Source organism: Austrofundulus limnaeus, unplaced genomic scaffold (genome assembly GCF_001266775.1).
Source record: "Austrofundulus limnaeus strain Quisiro unplaced genomic scaffold, Austrofundulus_limnaeus-1.0 Scaffold106, whole genome shotgun sequence".
Taxonomy (NCBI): Eukaryota; Metazoa; Chordata; class Actinopteri; order Cyprinodontiformes; family Rivulidae; genus Austrofundulus; species Austrofundulus limnaeus.
Genome location: NW_013952508.1, coordinates 1,575,041 through 1,590,078, shown reverse-complemented (window position 1 = coordinate 1,590,078; position 15,038 = coordinate 1,575,041). Strand labels below are relative to the sequence as shown.

At 39.4% G+C, this 15,038-nt stretch overlaps 2 protein-coding genes across 3 annotated transcripts in view; one reads left to right on the top strand and one right to left on the bottom strand.

Annotated features, from left to right (window-relative positions):
- Positions 1-4,517, top strand: part of tmem70 (transmembrane protein 70) — a 10,982-nt gene extending 6,465 nt beyond the window's left edge. Inside the window, exon 3 of the mRNA XM_014013847.1 lies at positions 3,598-4,517. Coding sequence (XP_013869301.1) covers positions 3,598-4,034 — 437 coding nt within the window. The 3' untranslated portion in view covers positions 4,035-4,517. The remainder of the gene's footprint in view (positions 1-3,597) is intronic.
- Positions 4,518-7,239: 2,722 nt separating this feature from the next.
- Positions 7,240-15,038, bottom strand: part of LOC106521319 (E3 ubiquitin-protein ligase TRIM39-like) — a 16,298-nt gene continuing 8,499 nt past the window's right edge. The window contains exons 1-2 of one of the 2 annotated variants that reach the window (XM_014013846.1): positions 10,707-10,741; positions 7,240-9,527 (exon numbers count right to left, since the gene is read on the bottom strand). In XM_014013846.1, coding sequence (XP_013869300.1) covers positions 7,887-9,518 — 1,632 coding nt within the window. In that variant the 5' untranslated portion in view covers positions 9,519-9,527; positions 10,707-10,741 and the 3' untranslated portion in view covers positions 7,240-7,886. Of the gene's footprint in view, positions 9,528-10,706; positions 10,742-15,038 lie in introns of those variants that run through there. The other variant, XM_014013845.1, reaches the window with a different exon arrangement.

The following is a 15,038-nucleotide window of genomic DNA, read 5'->3' as shown; positions in this document are numbered from 1 at the left end:
GTACAAATACTGTAGGCTGTTTAGATTAGTAATTTTTTTTAAATATATTTTAATTTGGATGTAGCCATTTTATTTACACACAAAGCATTCTGGGCAAATGATGACATGGATAGGTCCTCAGTGCAAGGCTGCTAGCGAGCTATATCCACCCTGAAGGTTAATCTTAGACAATATCTGATGATCGACTCTTTTAAACGAAACCAGAGAGCGTTGACAGAGAGGAGAAGGTAGAAATGACTCAGCCTGTAAATGAAAATATAGATGGAGGACAACAGAGCTGCTTCATGGAAGAAGAACCTCAGCTTAGCCTGTTAACTTTAGCGGTGACAGTATATTGCTTTATTTTAGCTCAGTGCTAGCGTGACAAACTAGCAAGCTAAACTGAGGTCCTCCATCCACATTGCTAACAGGTCTATTCTGACAAAGTGCAGCTGTGATCTGGTTCTGAATGACAGCTTTATAGCTGACAGCCGCTCCCTCCTCGTCCCGGTACTGCGTACCGGCGCAGAATCTTTTCGTGGTACGCAGTACCGGACCGTACCAGCTTGCACCCCTGATTATAGCGTATAGAAATAGGTCAGCTTCATATAAATAAATAAGTACCCATCGTAAATCTATATTTTATTAATCAGAATGTGTGTAATATAAAAATAGTTTACAGATTATAATTTAGCACACCTTTTATAATGCTGTGGTTTCTGTTTTTTGTGTATTTTTGGCAGACTTCAAAGGTGTTTTCTCTGTGCTTCTTTCTCTTCTCTACTACTATCTCCTTTTTTCCCCCTTCAAACCCTTTCTCCCTTTCTTTTCTGTCTCCATGTCCATTACATTAAAACATTCCCATGGTGATTCCTAATAAAGTTTAAATATATATCAAGTGAAGCATCATGGTGAAAGCTGTAATGCTCCACTTGTGAAACTGTTGGGCCTCACCTTGGCACTCAGACAACATTTCTAAGTTCTGCGCTACTGGACAGGACACCTTATGAAAAAAAATAATAATAAAGTCTAATTATGCTAGAGAGCTTAGCCTAGGATCTTCAGGTTCTTCCACATTTCTTTTATATGTTGTCTTAATGGAAGGCAGATAATCCGGATCATGTTTGTTTTTACTGACACATCCTCAATCATGCAAATACAACAAGTATTTGTTTTTTGTTTCAGTTCTGATCAGCGTGTATCAAGGGTAATATGAGCTGGTCATGCAGAGCGGAGATTGTTAACTCAGAGATCACACAGGAGCGAAGTAAATTTTGTGCTCGCAGGCAAAAACTTTATTACAAGTGAGGAAGACTAAAAAACTGACTCCAGTTATACAATCACATTCTTTGACTAAGTTCTAATCAAAGACAAAAAAAGAAGTAAAAACCACAAGGATCCACAAGAAAAAGCTTTAAAGTAAAAATAAAACAAAAGAAAAAAAAAGGAACTTTAACTAAGATAAGTTTAGATGCTCTAAACTCTCCCGTCGCCCAACAGGAGAGCCAAACAGCGGTGAGCTGTTGTACTCATCTAAAAACCTCTTGTTCTGTTGTGCAAATGCTTTTTATAAACCCCTGGAATAATTATGCTGTGTCTGTCCGAAACCGGTACCGATACCAGAGCAACTGCTGCCGCGACTGCAGCTAGACCCTCTTCCCGCTTTCGGTGTATTCTCAGTTATTCCCGTAACGTGAGGAGAATTGCATTTCTTTCTCCACGTCTCCATACAGCATGTAAAATCATCAGAACTAGTTGATATGACAGAATAATTACAAGCAACACGTTCCTGATAACTTCTCTCCATTTTCCTGAGGTGCGACTTTTACTTCCTGTTTACTACACACATGCGTCTGACGTAATTGATTCGCTTCAAGCCAGTTGATGGAAACACGTCTGATTCGCTTTTTCCCCTTTTCGCGAAATTTGAAAAATTTGCTCAAAATTCGAATTAAAATTGGACAGAACCACAGCTAGAGTGGGACTTTTCTGTAACACCCCACGTGGAGGTGAGAAGCGTCCCGCAGCTGTGAAAGTGCGTATGCTCAAACAGCCGGTGCACAGCTAAAGTTTCTTCTAAGCCACATGTGTGAAGCTAGGGCTGCCACAAACGATTATTTTTATAATCGATTAATCACTGATTATTTATTCGATTAGTCAACTAATTGGATCATACGTTAATTGAATATAAAACATACAGCTTATCACGTCAGAATACTAAAAATAATTGCTGTGGAAGGTAAGTTCTGCTCTGCAGATATTACACAGGTTTCTCTTTCATTTTCTTAAAATGATCCCACACTTTGAGCTCCGTTGTCAGGTAGCCATGATACCAGAGCCTGTCTGTATAATGTCTTGTGACGTCCACGGCCTACCCCAGTTACCACTACTGNACCAGAGCCTGTCTGTATAATGTCTTGTGACGTCCACGGCCTACCCCAGTTACCACTACTGTGCATGTGTGTCAAGGACAGAAAGGCAGACGTGGCAGTGGAAGGTGTCAAAGCAGTTTGGAGGGAAAAACAAAATAAAGAACAAAAAAAAGAAAACGATTAATAGATTAAACGATTAGTCGTCGATTAATCGATTAATCATGGCAGCCCTATGTGAAACACAAGGCCCGCGGGTGACTCCCGTGTGGCCCGCCGGGGCGTGCCCCCCCCTCCAATTTTTTTTTTTTTACTTAGCATGAAATTTGTTTCTCTTGTCAATGGTAAACTTTAAATTTATGATTAAATGCAATAAAATAAATTTAATAAAAATAAATGAAATAAAAATAAATTTCATAAATTCCTGTCCCTGAGCTGTTGGCTTTAAGTAACTGAGCAATTTAGTTGGATAGCACAGTACTAATGTCTGAAAATAAGCTGCTTAAATTCAACATCAACCATAAACTAAATAATAATTTTGTATTTATTTCAGATTTAGTCAGTCGTACACTTAGTTGTTATCAGTGTTTAAAAGAGGACGAGTTAAAACACTGTTTAATCAAAGTTAAACATGAAACATCAAAGTTTATTACAAGTGGCCCTTTGAGGGCCACCATAATGCTCATGTGGCCCTCGGTGAAAATGAGTTTGACACCCCTGTTCTAAGCTAACAACAATTACAATAAATTACAGTCAGCAGAGTGTTTTTCTCTTGCTCAACCTTTGTAGCTTTTAGGAAAAAATAAAAAACTATCCTAGGTCAAGGCAAACTTTAATTTATTCCCCAGGTTCGGACATAACTGTGGTCATGAAGCCGCTGCATGATCAGAGCATAAGTGAACCCGCCTCAGGGTTGCCTGATTTTTTTTTTTTTTTTGCCAGTCTTTTTCCGTGCATATTTTCACCAAACACAACACAACACACATCTTATCTTATCTTTAACTCAAAATATGATGATTTTAAAGGATGAATAAAACACTTTACAATGTCCCATTTGGCAACCCTGCTTGGTACATTAGATTATTAATGAATTATTGTTTGTTGCCAATCACTGAAAGTAAAGGACAGTCTGTAAAATCTTTTTAACTTTTCATCATAGGAAGTACATCACTGTTCAGACTGTGGGTTGAATAAATCATGAAGTGATTATTTATTCTGTATTAATTTAGTTCTTTTGTGTTTTGAACAGGGGTGAAGTTGTTCTCCTACACCAGCAGTGGTCTCAGCGTGGTCCTCATGCCACAGATCCTCCTGAAAAGCGGACTGGGATTGAATAGTTTGGCCCTGCAGGTGGTGTTCTGTGGAATGATCGGCTTCTTCACCTTTGTGACTCCGGTTCTCCTCCACCTCCTGAGCAGGAGGTACGTGATCCGCCTCTACCACAACCCAGGCACCGACACCTACACCGCCATCACCTACAACGTCTTCCTGATGGAGAAGAAGTGCGTCTTCCACCAGAAGCAGGTCAGGGTCCCTGCTCTCAGCCAGTTATTCACCACCTTCTATGCAGGTCAGGTGGGGCTGATGGTAAACCCAGACCTGTTCCCCATCCCTCAAGATTACCTCCACCTGATGGGCTACGATAAACCCTTCAGCTCAGCAGCCATGGACAGATCTGACAAGTGACTGCAAACAGACTGAATGTCCTCAGTTTAGCTGTTTAGCCCTCACACGCACACACACACACACACACACACACACACACACACACACACACACNCACACACACACACACACACACACACACACACACACACACACACACACACACACACACAGATGTAACAGATCTGATCCAGTCTGGTAAGCACGATGATTTTAAATGAAATAAACTGTTGTAACCTCATTTTCTAAATCACAAACTGCAGCTCGACTTCATTAAACACAGATCTTCAGAGGTTTTCTGGCATAAATCCCTTCTTGTTGCTGCTGGTTTGTTTCATGTTTATACTGTAAAATAACTTACTTTACTCACCCCCAAATTCTGAAAACATTAAAAAAACAGACCTCCTGTTAGCCGAGGATCTATTTTCTTTGATTCTACTCGGTCCTGTTGCTCAACATGGACAGAGATGCACATTTTCTGTCAATAAAACTGAGCTCCTCGAAGCATAGCTGCCACTTTATGATTTGTTCAAGAAAAAAAATGTTGCTGGAGAGACTTAGGGTTGTTTCACATTATATATTATAATTTTATTTTCGATACGCATTAAAAAAACAAGAGAAGCACTGTTAGTAATCCGCCTGTGTCATTACTAAGGCTGCCATGATTAGTCGACTAGTGGTCGACTAATCGACAATTAAAATAGTCGATGACTAATTTAATAATCGATTATTCGTTTTCTGTGTTTTTTACTTTGTTTTTTTCTCCAAACTGCTTTGACACCTTCCACTGCCACATCTGCCTTTCTGTCCTTGACACACATGTACAGTAGTGTAACTGGGGCAGGCCGTGGACGTCACAAGACATTATACAGACAGGCTCTGGTATCATGGCTACCTGACAACAGAGCTCAAAGTGTGGGATCATTTTAAGAAAATGAAACAGAAACCTGTGTAATATCTGCAGAGCAGAACTTGTCTTCCACAGCAATTATTTTTAGTTAGCATATAGCTAAAATCTGATGATGGTTATATAATAGCAGCTGCATTCTGGCTCGATAAGCTCTACGTTTTAAATTCAATTAACGTATGATCTGATTAGTCGACTAATCGAAAAAAATAATCGCGATTGAGCAACTATAAAAATAATTGTTTGTGGCAGCCCTATTCATTACCAGGTGCCAGTGTAAAAAACATGAATAGGAGTTGTCTACAAATGCCATGTTTAATTCTTCAAATTCACCCATTTTATCAAGACTTACTACCATCACTGCTTTGGTCTGGATTCCACAGCTCCAGGTGTTAAGTATCAAATATTTTAACAACTCAATAAAACATCAAATGAATATTAAATACTTTTAGCAGTAAAAAGTAAAAACATTTCAGTAAAAAAAAAAGCTAAATATTTAATACTTCCAGTATTTTTATAAAAACATTCCCTTCATGTTTGGTTTATTTGACCATAAAGGAACTGACTGTTGTATAAAATAAAGATTAAACACATGAATTTAACAATTACTTCCTTATAAAATAATTATTACAGCATACTGTTTGATGTAACCGTGGAAACTGAAAGTGAGTGAATTCCCCTGATCTTAAAGAGTTCAATGGGTTAAATGGGCAAAACAAAACAGAGGTGCTCCAGGCCATTAAAGGGATTCAAACGCCAATTCATACGGGACCAGATCTCCTGTATGTAAATCTGCATCAATAACGTCATATTTTGTTTGGTGGTTGAAAATGTTTACGTTTTCACCATTATTTTGATATTCGGATGATTACTGAGAGTGAAGGCATGGCACAACTGCTTCAAGATGGCGTCTAGTTTAGCACATCTGAAACAAGGTGGCAGTTAATGTATAGAATATAACTCACTGATACAGACGACATCATTGGTCCTATATCTGCACTGCCGGTCTGGTACCAAGTCTTGGTGGTCGAGTCCCTCTATCAGCCTGTTTTGTTTGCTTGCAGGTATTTTCTGTGTTTTGCTGCACATTTTTTTAACCTGTTGGCCACCGTAGGTTTGCCCCTAAGGTTGGAGGTCTGCAGAAGACCCTATCACACCTGCTGCTGCTAAATAAGACCATCTAGACCAGTGGTTCCCAAACTTTTCAGTTTTGACCCACAAAATACCAGCAGCAGAGACCTGAGACCCCAGCTTTTGTTGGTTGATGAACATTGATTTCACGTCAAATAAACAATAGCATAGTAACAATATTTACTATGCTATTTTTGTCCATTTTAAGTACACTAACTTTATTTTTTTGTAACAAAAAAAAAATCAAAAAAGTATTGACAGTTGTAATTTTTTGTGTAATTTATTCAGAAAATCTTTTCAGGACCCCACCTTGATGTTTCGGGACCCCACTGTGGGAACCACTGATCTAGACCAGTGGTTCCCAAACTTTTTATCTTCTGACCCACAATATATCCATGGCAAAAACTTGTGACCCCAAATATTACTTATCTGAGTACATGAACTTCATTAATAACCCTAAAAACACAGGCTTTTTGACAATCTAAACAGCTTATACACAAATATAAATACTTATTTTGTGTTTTTGTAATAATTATAGGGAAAATATTACATCAGCAATTGTTTTATTACTCTTTAAATTGATTTCTGGAGATTATCCAAGGTGCTTCATGACCCATTATTGGGTCCCAAGCCTAACTTTGGGAACCAAAGTGCAGTGGTTCCCAAACATTTCAGCTTTTGACCCACAAAATAACAGTAGCAGAGACCTGTGCCCACTGCTATTTTTGGATGATAAACATTTGTATCAGGTCAACAAAACATGGGCACAGTAACGATATTTTTATACTACATTTATCCATTTTAAATATACTAACCTCACTCCTTTGTACCAACTAAGGCAAAAATGTAATTAATTCAGAAAATCTTTTCAGGACCCCATCTTGATTTTTCGGGACCCCACTTTGGGTCCCGACCCCAACTTTGGGAACCACTGATCTAGACCATGGTCTTATTTAGCAGCTGTTCCCTACTGGGCCTCATCTCCACACCTGAAGACAGTGGTGGGCTTTCCCTTTCAGTCACCCAGGGTCTACAGGTGGAATACCTGAATGTGTTTCACAATCACATTATATGCTGAGGTGGGTACAGTACCCAAAGGTTGTACTCAATAGTAGCACTATTTCATCATATTGTTACTCAAGTAAAAGTAAAAAGTAGCCATTCAAGAAATGACTCAAGAGTAAAGTATTTGGTAAAAAGGCAACTCAAGTACTGAGTAATTTTAAAGATCAAAATGAAAATAATTCATATAAATAACATAATTACAAAATAACAAATTCGGGCGAAATAAACATTTTTCCTAATCAGTTTCTTTCAATGCAAATTTTATGAGAAAACTGCAGGTGTGTCATAAAATTCCTCAAGTAAAAGTAAAAATACAGTGTAGTAAAAATGCTTATAAATTACTTTTTCCCCAAAAAAGGTTACTCAAGTAAATTAACTAGTTACTACCCAACTCTGATTATATGTATAATAAATCCAAGAAACCAGCCTTGGTCTTGGTGATCTTAATGGTCTGATTAGCTGTTAGCTCGTCTCCCCTGAGAATGAATGAATCCTTTAGTTACCCTGCGGGAAGTTCATTTCTGTTAGCAGCTGACATCAAATAAATTTGATCAAAGCAATGATCATTAATAAGTCTCCAGAGCATCACAAGAAGTCCTGTTTGAGTTTCGGAGCAGGTGAATGAGATGATGAGGTACTTCGTGATTTCAACCAAAACAAGTTGAAAATGAAACTTTTGTTTGTAGTCTTCAGTAAAATGGGTAAAACAAGTTCGTTTTCTTTGCAGCAGTGATGTTTCCTTCAGTTTGTGCTTCGTTTGTGTTGATGTATTAACGGGCGTGTCTGACGGGCTGAATGATGAGAGGAGCAGAGTTAGTACCTCCATGATGGAGACCTGGACTGAAGAACGGACAGAGTTTCTCCTCGAAGAAGCAGCTGGTGAACGAGTAGAGATGAACGGCTTTGTCCACATCAAAGAAAGAGACGAGCCTCTCTTCATAACTCACAAACACCCCCACCCTCTCCACGCTGGAGGTCAGACTGAGGCTGACAACTGGACTGAGGTAGGTTAGGTACTCGTTTCCATTCCTTAGACCTAAAGCCCAGTAACCGGTCGCTGGACTCAGTGGGAGTGTTCCCTTCCTGTCCACAGACGCTTTGACCACTCCCACAATCCAGTTGGTTTTTCCCATGACCTGCACCTCGTAGTAAAACCTTCCAGAGGTGAAGGTCTGCTGGGCTAACACGTTGATGTAGAGAGAAAACCTCTCCCTGTTGTTTGGAAGAACCCCCATCCGCTCCCCGCACTGGACCTGCTTCCTGTCAGCCGACAGGATCAGCCAGGGGTTGGCCGTGAGAGGATCCAGGGCCAAGTCCACTGCGTAGTCCTGGGCCCGTCTCAGCCTGGCCCCGTTAAGCAGCTGCTCCTTCTCCTTCCTGAGCACCTCCTGCAGCTCAGACACTGCTTTCTCCACGATCCCTTCGTACGACGGGGGGCGGACGTCCACCTGTGTCCTCGTGTCCACGGGCCAGTCCCTGCTGGGGAAGTTCTGGATCAGATGAAGGTGGTCCTGAGTGGAGCAGAGCTTCTGGAGCTCAGCAGCTCTCATCGTCAGAGCAGAGATTTCTGCGTCCAGTTGTCTGATGTGGCTGTTGGCCTCATCCTCTGCCTTCTTCTGTCTCTCCTCCAGGACCTCAATCAGAGCGTTCAGACTTTTCTCTGCTGTCTGCGTGACCGCGGTGAAGACCTGGATGGCGTTGGCGACCTCCCTCTCCGTGTCTTCTTTACTGTACCTCTTCAGGAGTTTCATCTGCTGGCTCTTCTGCACCTTCTCCATGATCCTGGCCCGGACCTCTGCCTCCATCCGCCGCAGCTCGGGCCTCTTAGCTTCGCATTCGTCGCGCAGGGAAACGACGTCGTGTCCCGCCGCCCCGTGTTCCGTCACCATGCAGAGCGAGCACACGCAGGTCCGGTCCGACCTGCAGAACAGCTCCAGGACTCTGTTGTGCCTCCTGCACATCCTGCCCTCCATGTTGTCCACAGGATCCGTCAGCGTGTGCGTCTTCAGGCGGTCACACGTCCGATGAGGGTCCAGGTGGATGCTGCAGTAAGAGGCCAAACAGGTCAGGCAGGACTTGACGGCTTTCAGTTTGGTTCCTCTGCAGACGTCACAGGGGACTTCTCCGGGCTGAGCCGCTCTGCAGCCTTTCCTTCCAGCTGCCTGCCTGAACTCCCCCGCCATCTCAGAAATGAAGGTGTTGACGGTCAGCGGGGGGCGGCTCTCGAACTGCTTCTTGCACATGGGGCACTGGTAGCGGGGGCTGCTGACGTTCCAGTTCTGTGTTATGCAGGTCTTGCAGAAGTTGTGACCACATGGGATGGTGACTGGCTCGGTGAAAACATCCAGACAGATGCAGCAGAGAAACTGATCCTCGGACAGAACGCAGCTGGTGGCAGCCATGTTGGAGCGCTAAGAAGGAAATAGAAACAAACACGCTCTGTGATCTGTTCTGTTCACACTGCAGGCAAAAACAAACCTAAACCTGAAAGTCTGAACCTGATCAGATTGTTTTTTTTCTAATCTGACCCAGGTTTGTCTGTCGAGCAGCCTCAGTCTGATTTGACCTTTATGTCAGTGAGGTAAACAGATCGATCCTAATATTGATTCTATTAACAAGGTTGAGTCATTCTGCAGCAGATCAGATGTAAACACTGAACAAAACAAGCACATATAATTTAGTCTGCTCTGATTGCGCAATAACATCTGAAGAAACAAACACAGAAGAGAACACTTGTCAAAATGTTAATTCAAGGTGTCGTGAACAGAAAAGCCATCTAGATTTAAACATTTTTTCAAAAAAAAAATCAATGATTAATTTGGCGAAATGTGACTAATCATAATTACATTCCTAGATCTAAATTTTGTCAAATGCTTTCAAGATATCTGCAATTCAATTGCACTAATTGAATTGATATATTTGATATCTACAAATACATTTATGATATGAACAATGTGTAATTTAAGAAATCTAAAACTGAATTATGACTTGTAACAACCCTTTTTTAAATATATTTTGATTTGGAGCTTCCATATAACTCAATGGGAAATCTGACGTCATCGAAAATTACAGGTGTCCTAAGTCATAAACCAGTTTGAGGTGTGGTGAAGCCGATTTTATGGTAAAAAGGCCTGCCATACTTTGTGCAGATTCTGGAGTTAACTAATTTATTGGCTGACATCACTAAATAATGCTACCTTTGATAAACTGAAAGTAGAAACTCAAATATCGATCTTATTGCGCTTTTATCGATGCGATCCGAAAAATAACGATGCTGTTTTCATCCAGAACGGAACAAATCAACAAGTTGTGGGGGTTTGGGTTGTAAACAAAAAAAAAAAAAAAAACTTGCTTTTATTCTGTGTCTGAGTCCGAACTGCATGACTTTGGCTGGCAGCGGTCTACATTACGACACAAACTTTAAATGATAAGAGACGGTGTTCCGGTTCCGACTGAGGTCCCTTTGAAACTCCGACAGGTTTCTGACCTGCCGCATGAAAATGAGCTGATTTAAAACATCTTCTCTGTCGCGTTCAGACTGTCATCAAATATAAATAAAAGTTATTACAGCGCAGTAAAGCTGACTTTACCTCCTGATTGATGATCCTGATGAATTTAATCGTCAGACTCTGACAGGGCTGCTGCTGAAAGAAGGAAGTGAAACTAAACTTTGATGAGGCGGAGCATCAAGACTATCAGAGGCTATAAACACCCACTAATACTGTCATAAACCTTTACATGGATAGATAGATCATACAAGTTCAAAGACATTGTATGATCACTGTAAAATAAGCCAAAAATAAAAACCTAAAAAGGTCAAAACTTTACAAGTTAATAATAAAAAATATCAGTGAGACTGTTATTCTGCTAATTTTGGGGTTTTGTGCTTCTTTTAGTTGTTTTTTGTGGTTTTATTTCAGCTCATTTGAGTTTTTATCCATCTAAATTTACCTTATTGTGATCATTTTAACTTCTTACTGCTTAATTCAACTCTTTTTGTTTCTTTGTGCTAATTTCAGCTACTTTTAAGACATTTTCAGCTTTTTGGAGCTATTTAAAAACAAATTGAAAGTACTTCTCAGTTTTATTTTATTTTATTTTATTTTTGCCAGATCAGCTTTGCAGGTCGGAGCTTTCTTGTGGACTATTTGCAGGCCGCGGCATCGACTGAACGTGTCTTCCTCCAAGGAAAGCCTCGACTGTTTTTGCCCTATGGCACCTGAGGTCTGGAAGGTTGATGCAACAGCAGATCTTAAATGTGTTGTGGTGCTAAGCCGTTAAGTGATTTATAAAATAATAACAGCATTTTAAAGTCTATTCTCTGAGTTACAGGGAGCCAATGTAAGGACTTTTGGAACTGGGGGGGTGGCGGGTGTGATGAGCTCTATCTTCCTGGTTTTAGTCAAAACATGAACGGATTTTAGGTTACCTTTTTTTTTCATTTAAAGCAAAATAAATATTTATATTTTAACTTCCTGCCTCTTTACACAGTGACAATTGGATATGGGCAGCAGCATCTGGCAGTTTCATTGCAACTAACTAAGCCAGACATCTTCCCTTCAACTAAAACATTAACAGCTTTTTTTATCCTGACCTTAAAGGGATCCACGATTAGTTGTAACATTAAACTTTATTTTATAAACATTTATTTTAACTGTAAAACAAAGACTGTAAAAATACTGTAGGTTGTTTAGTTTTGTAATTTTTTTAAAATGTATTTTAACACGGACTGAGCCATTTTATTTACATGCAAAGCATTCTGGGTAAATGATGACATCAATAGGTCCTCGGTGTGAGGCTGCTAGCGAGCTATATCCACCCTGAAGGTTAATCTTGTACAATATCTGATGATCGACTCTTTTAAATGAAACCAGAGAGCGTTGACAGAGAGGAGAAGGTAGAAATGAYTCAGYCTGKAACTGAAAATATGGATGGAGGACAACAGAGCTGCTTCATGGAAGAAGAACCTCAGCTTAGTCTGTTGGTCTTTGCGCTAGCACCAACGCTATATTGTCTTATATGTATTAGCTCAGCGCTAGCGCAACAAACAAGCTAAACTGAGGTCCTCCATCCATATTTTCAGTTGCAGACTGAGTCCTTTCTGTGTTCCCCTCTCTGTCATGTGGATGGAGGACCTCAGTGACCAGAGGAGAATGTGTAGAGCTGAGCTAATACATATATATGATGATAGTGTCGGGGCTAACGCTAAAGCTAACAGGCTAAGCTGTGGTTCTTCTTCCATGAAGCAGCTCTGTTGTCCTCCATCCTTATTTTCAGTTCCAGGCTGAGTCATTTCTACCTTCTCCTCTCTGTCAACGCTCTCTGGTTTCATTTAAAAGAGTCGATCATCAGATATTGTCCAAGATTAACCTTCAGGGTGGATATAGCTCGCTAGCAGCCTCGCACCGATGACCTAGTTGATCAGTCATCATTTACCCAGAATGCTTTGCATGTAAATAAAATGGGTCCATTTCTGTAATATATTTCTAAAAATTTAGTTTAAAAATTATAAAAACTGAACATCCTACAGTATTTTTACAGTCTTTATTTTACAGTTAAAGTATATGTTTATCATATAAAGTATAATGTTACAACTAATCTGTGATCCCTTTAAACATTGAACCAAAAATACCTTTAATCAACACCATACCTCCCCGAGCCCAGGCTCTGACAACGCTAAATCGAGGAAATGAGGCACACACACACACACACAACACAACACAAAATGTGCTCGTTTGACATGGTTGAGTACACAGCAGAGGAGCATGGAGCATGAATTTCCAACATTGACAAAAAATAGCTCTCTCTCACACACAACAGCAGTGGAGAAGGAAAAACAACTTTTGGGTGATTCTTTTTTGTGGCAACATTTTGGCTTCAGGACTTTTGAAAAAAAAAAAGATTAATATTTTAAGTTTTAAATATTTTGTAACATCACTGACATGTTTAACAAGAAATGAATAATGGTCAAGCTCACACTGTTAAAAGTTTCACCCTCTTTTAGTTATCCCCACTTACTTCTCTTTAAATCAAAGAGCTCTGACAAGTTTTGGATTTTTAACTCAACTTTATGAGTCTTTAAATATACAACTTATAGTTATCCATTGTTTTAACTGTTTGAGAAATTTGTCGCATTTGCAAGTGTTGACTGAACTTGAGTTTAAGTCACCAGTTGAAAAAAAGGAGAGGGGAAAAGTTGGGAAAGTAAAACTCAGTCATTCATTGTGTTGACTATTAAGGAATTTGTATGATTTGATTGAACTTGGGTTTGAAAGTCAGACGGAGCAGTATTTACCCAGCATTCCTTGCTGAGAAATCATACAGAAATGATGTGTTTGCCTGTTTATGACCATTAAAGACGTTCATGAGAGTAAAAATTAGTTGTTCTGGTTAGTTTTCTTGTTCAGTTTTATCAAGTTGTTCAACTTTCAGTTAATTTTTTTGGCCAAAGATCAACACCATGAGTGAGAGATGGTGTGTGAAGGGTGGCTCCATTATACTTTTCTTCTAACTCCTGAGTGTGAAGAGTTTGATATTAACTCTGAGTATTAAATTTACACTCTCAAATATGTGGTGAACTGACACCTTGTGGTATGTGTTAACCTTTTTAACACCATTTATCAGCAAGTTGAAACAAATTTGGAATTTAAATTGACTTAATTAATTAATTTGAAAAGTCACATCATTTTAACTCAAAATCATGAGTTACATTAAATGTGTGCTTGTTCAACTAGCTAAGGAATGTTTATCATGCTGATGTTTAATTTTTAATTGTTTCAACTCAGTCTTAAGTTAAAACAATTAGTGATTAACAGTTAAATCAACTTTGACAGCTTAAAAATTATGTTGACACAACAAAAACAATGTAGTGCAATCAACTTTTTAAACTTTAACTTCTGAGTTGAAATAACGATATTCCTCAAGTTGAGTTAACATGTTTTTAAGGCAGCAGGTGGACTTTCATTTGCAAGTTTAACTGACTTGAAACTTCTTACAGTGCAGGACTGGATAAAGTAATAATTACAAGTAGTTTTTTGATCAATAATAACCTTTTTCATAAAAAGAACATGTCCCTTTTACTATATAATGTGTTTTATTCTTGAAATTATAACATGCCATGTAGTTACGAATCATTTATGTCAGTATTGTAAAAAAATTTTTTTCACATTATTACTGACAGCATAGTAAATATTGGTAATTTAAAAAACTTATACCCATGTGTGCATTAAGGAGCTGCTCGCGGATGAAAAAGAAAAACAATATCATATGGGGGGAGGGGGTATTTGTTTTTGCTACCTGGTGGGGGACAATTTTTCACCATTTCTCCGATCGGTACACACAGCCTGGGTGCTGCTGCGGGGAGGAAATTAGTTCCTGTTGAGCAACTGTGTTACTGGAAAAGTCCCACAGAAACCACTGTGTCACCAGAAATTTTTCCATATGTCACTGAGCAACTGTGTTAACCCGAATATTTATTGTCCCTAAGATTCTTTGTCTTCACTCTGTAGCAGAAACACACACACACACACACACACACACACACACACACACACACAACTGACATAACTTAGTCTGCCTTATTGCCCTGACACGTCCACTGCTTTTCTGCTGTCCTCTTCTTAATTCTTTTTTGTTTTTGTTTTTGTATTTTAAAGGCACAGTGTGTAGGATTTTGTCAATTCTTTTAGCCGAAACTGAGATAATCACTAATGACAATAATAAAAAACATGTCTAATCATTGCAGACAAAGACCTTGTTTTATTATTTTTACCTTATAAAAAGCTGTTTATATCTCCATGGTCGCGGGTTGCAACACAGGTAGCCGCCACCTTGCACCACCATCATCTACAAAGGCTCATGAAGGACAAACTGCGGTGGCGGCGTCAAAAACGGTTTTAGTTGTAATACTATAAATGTAATAT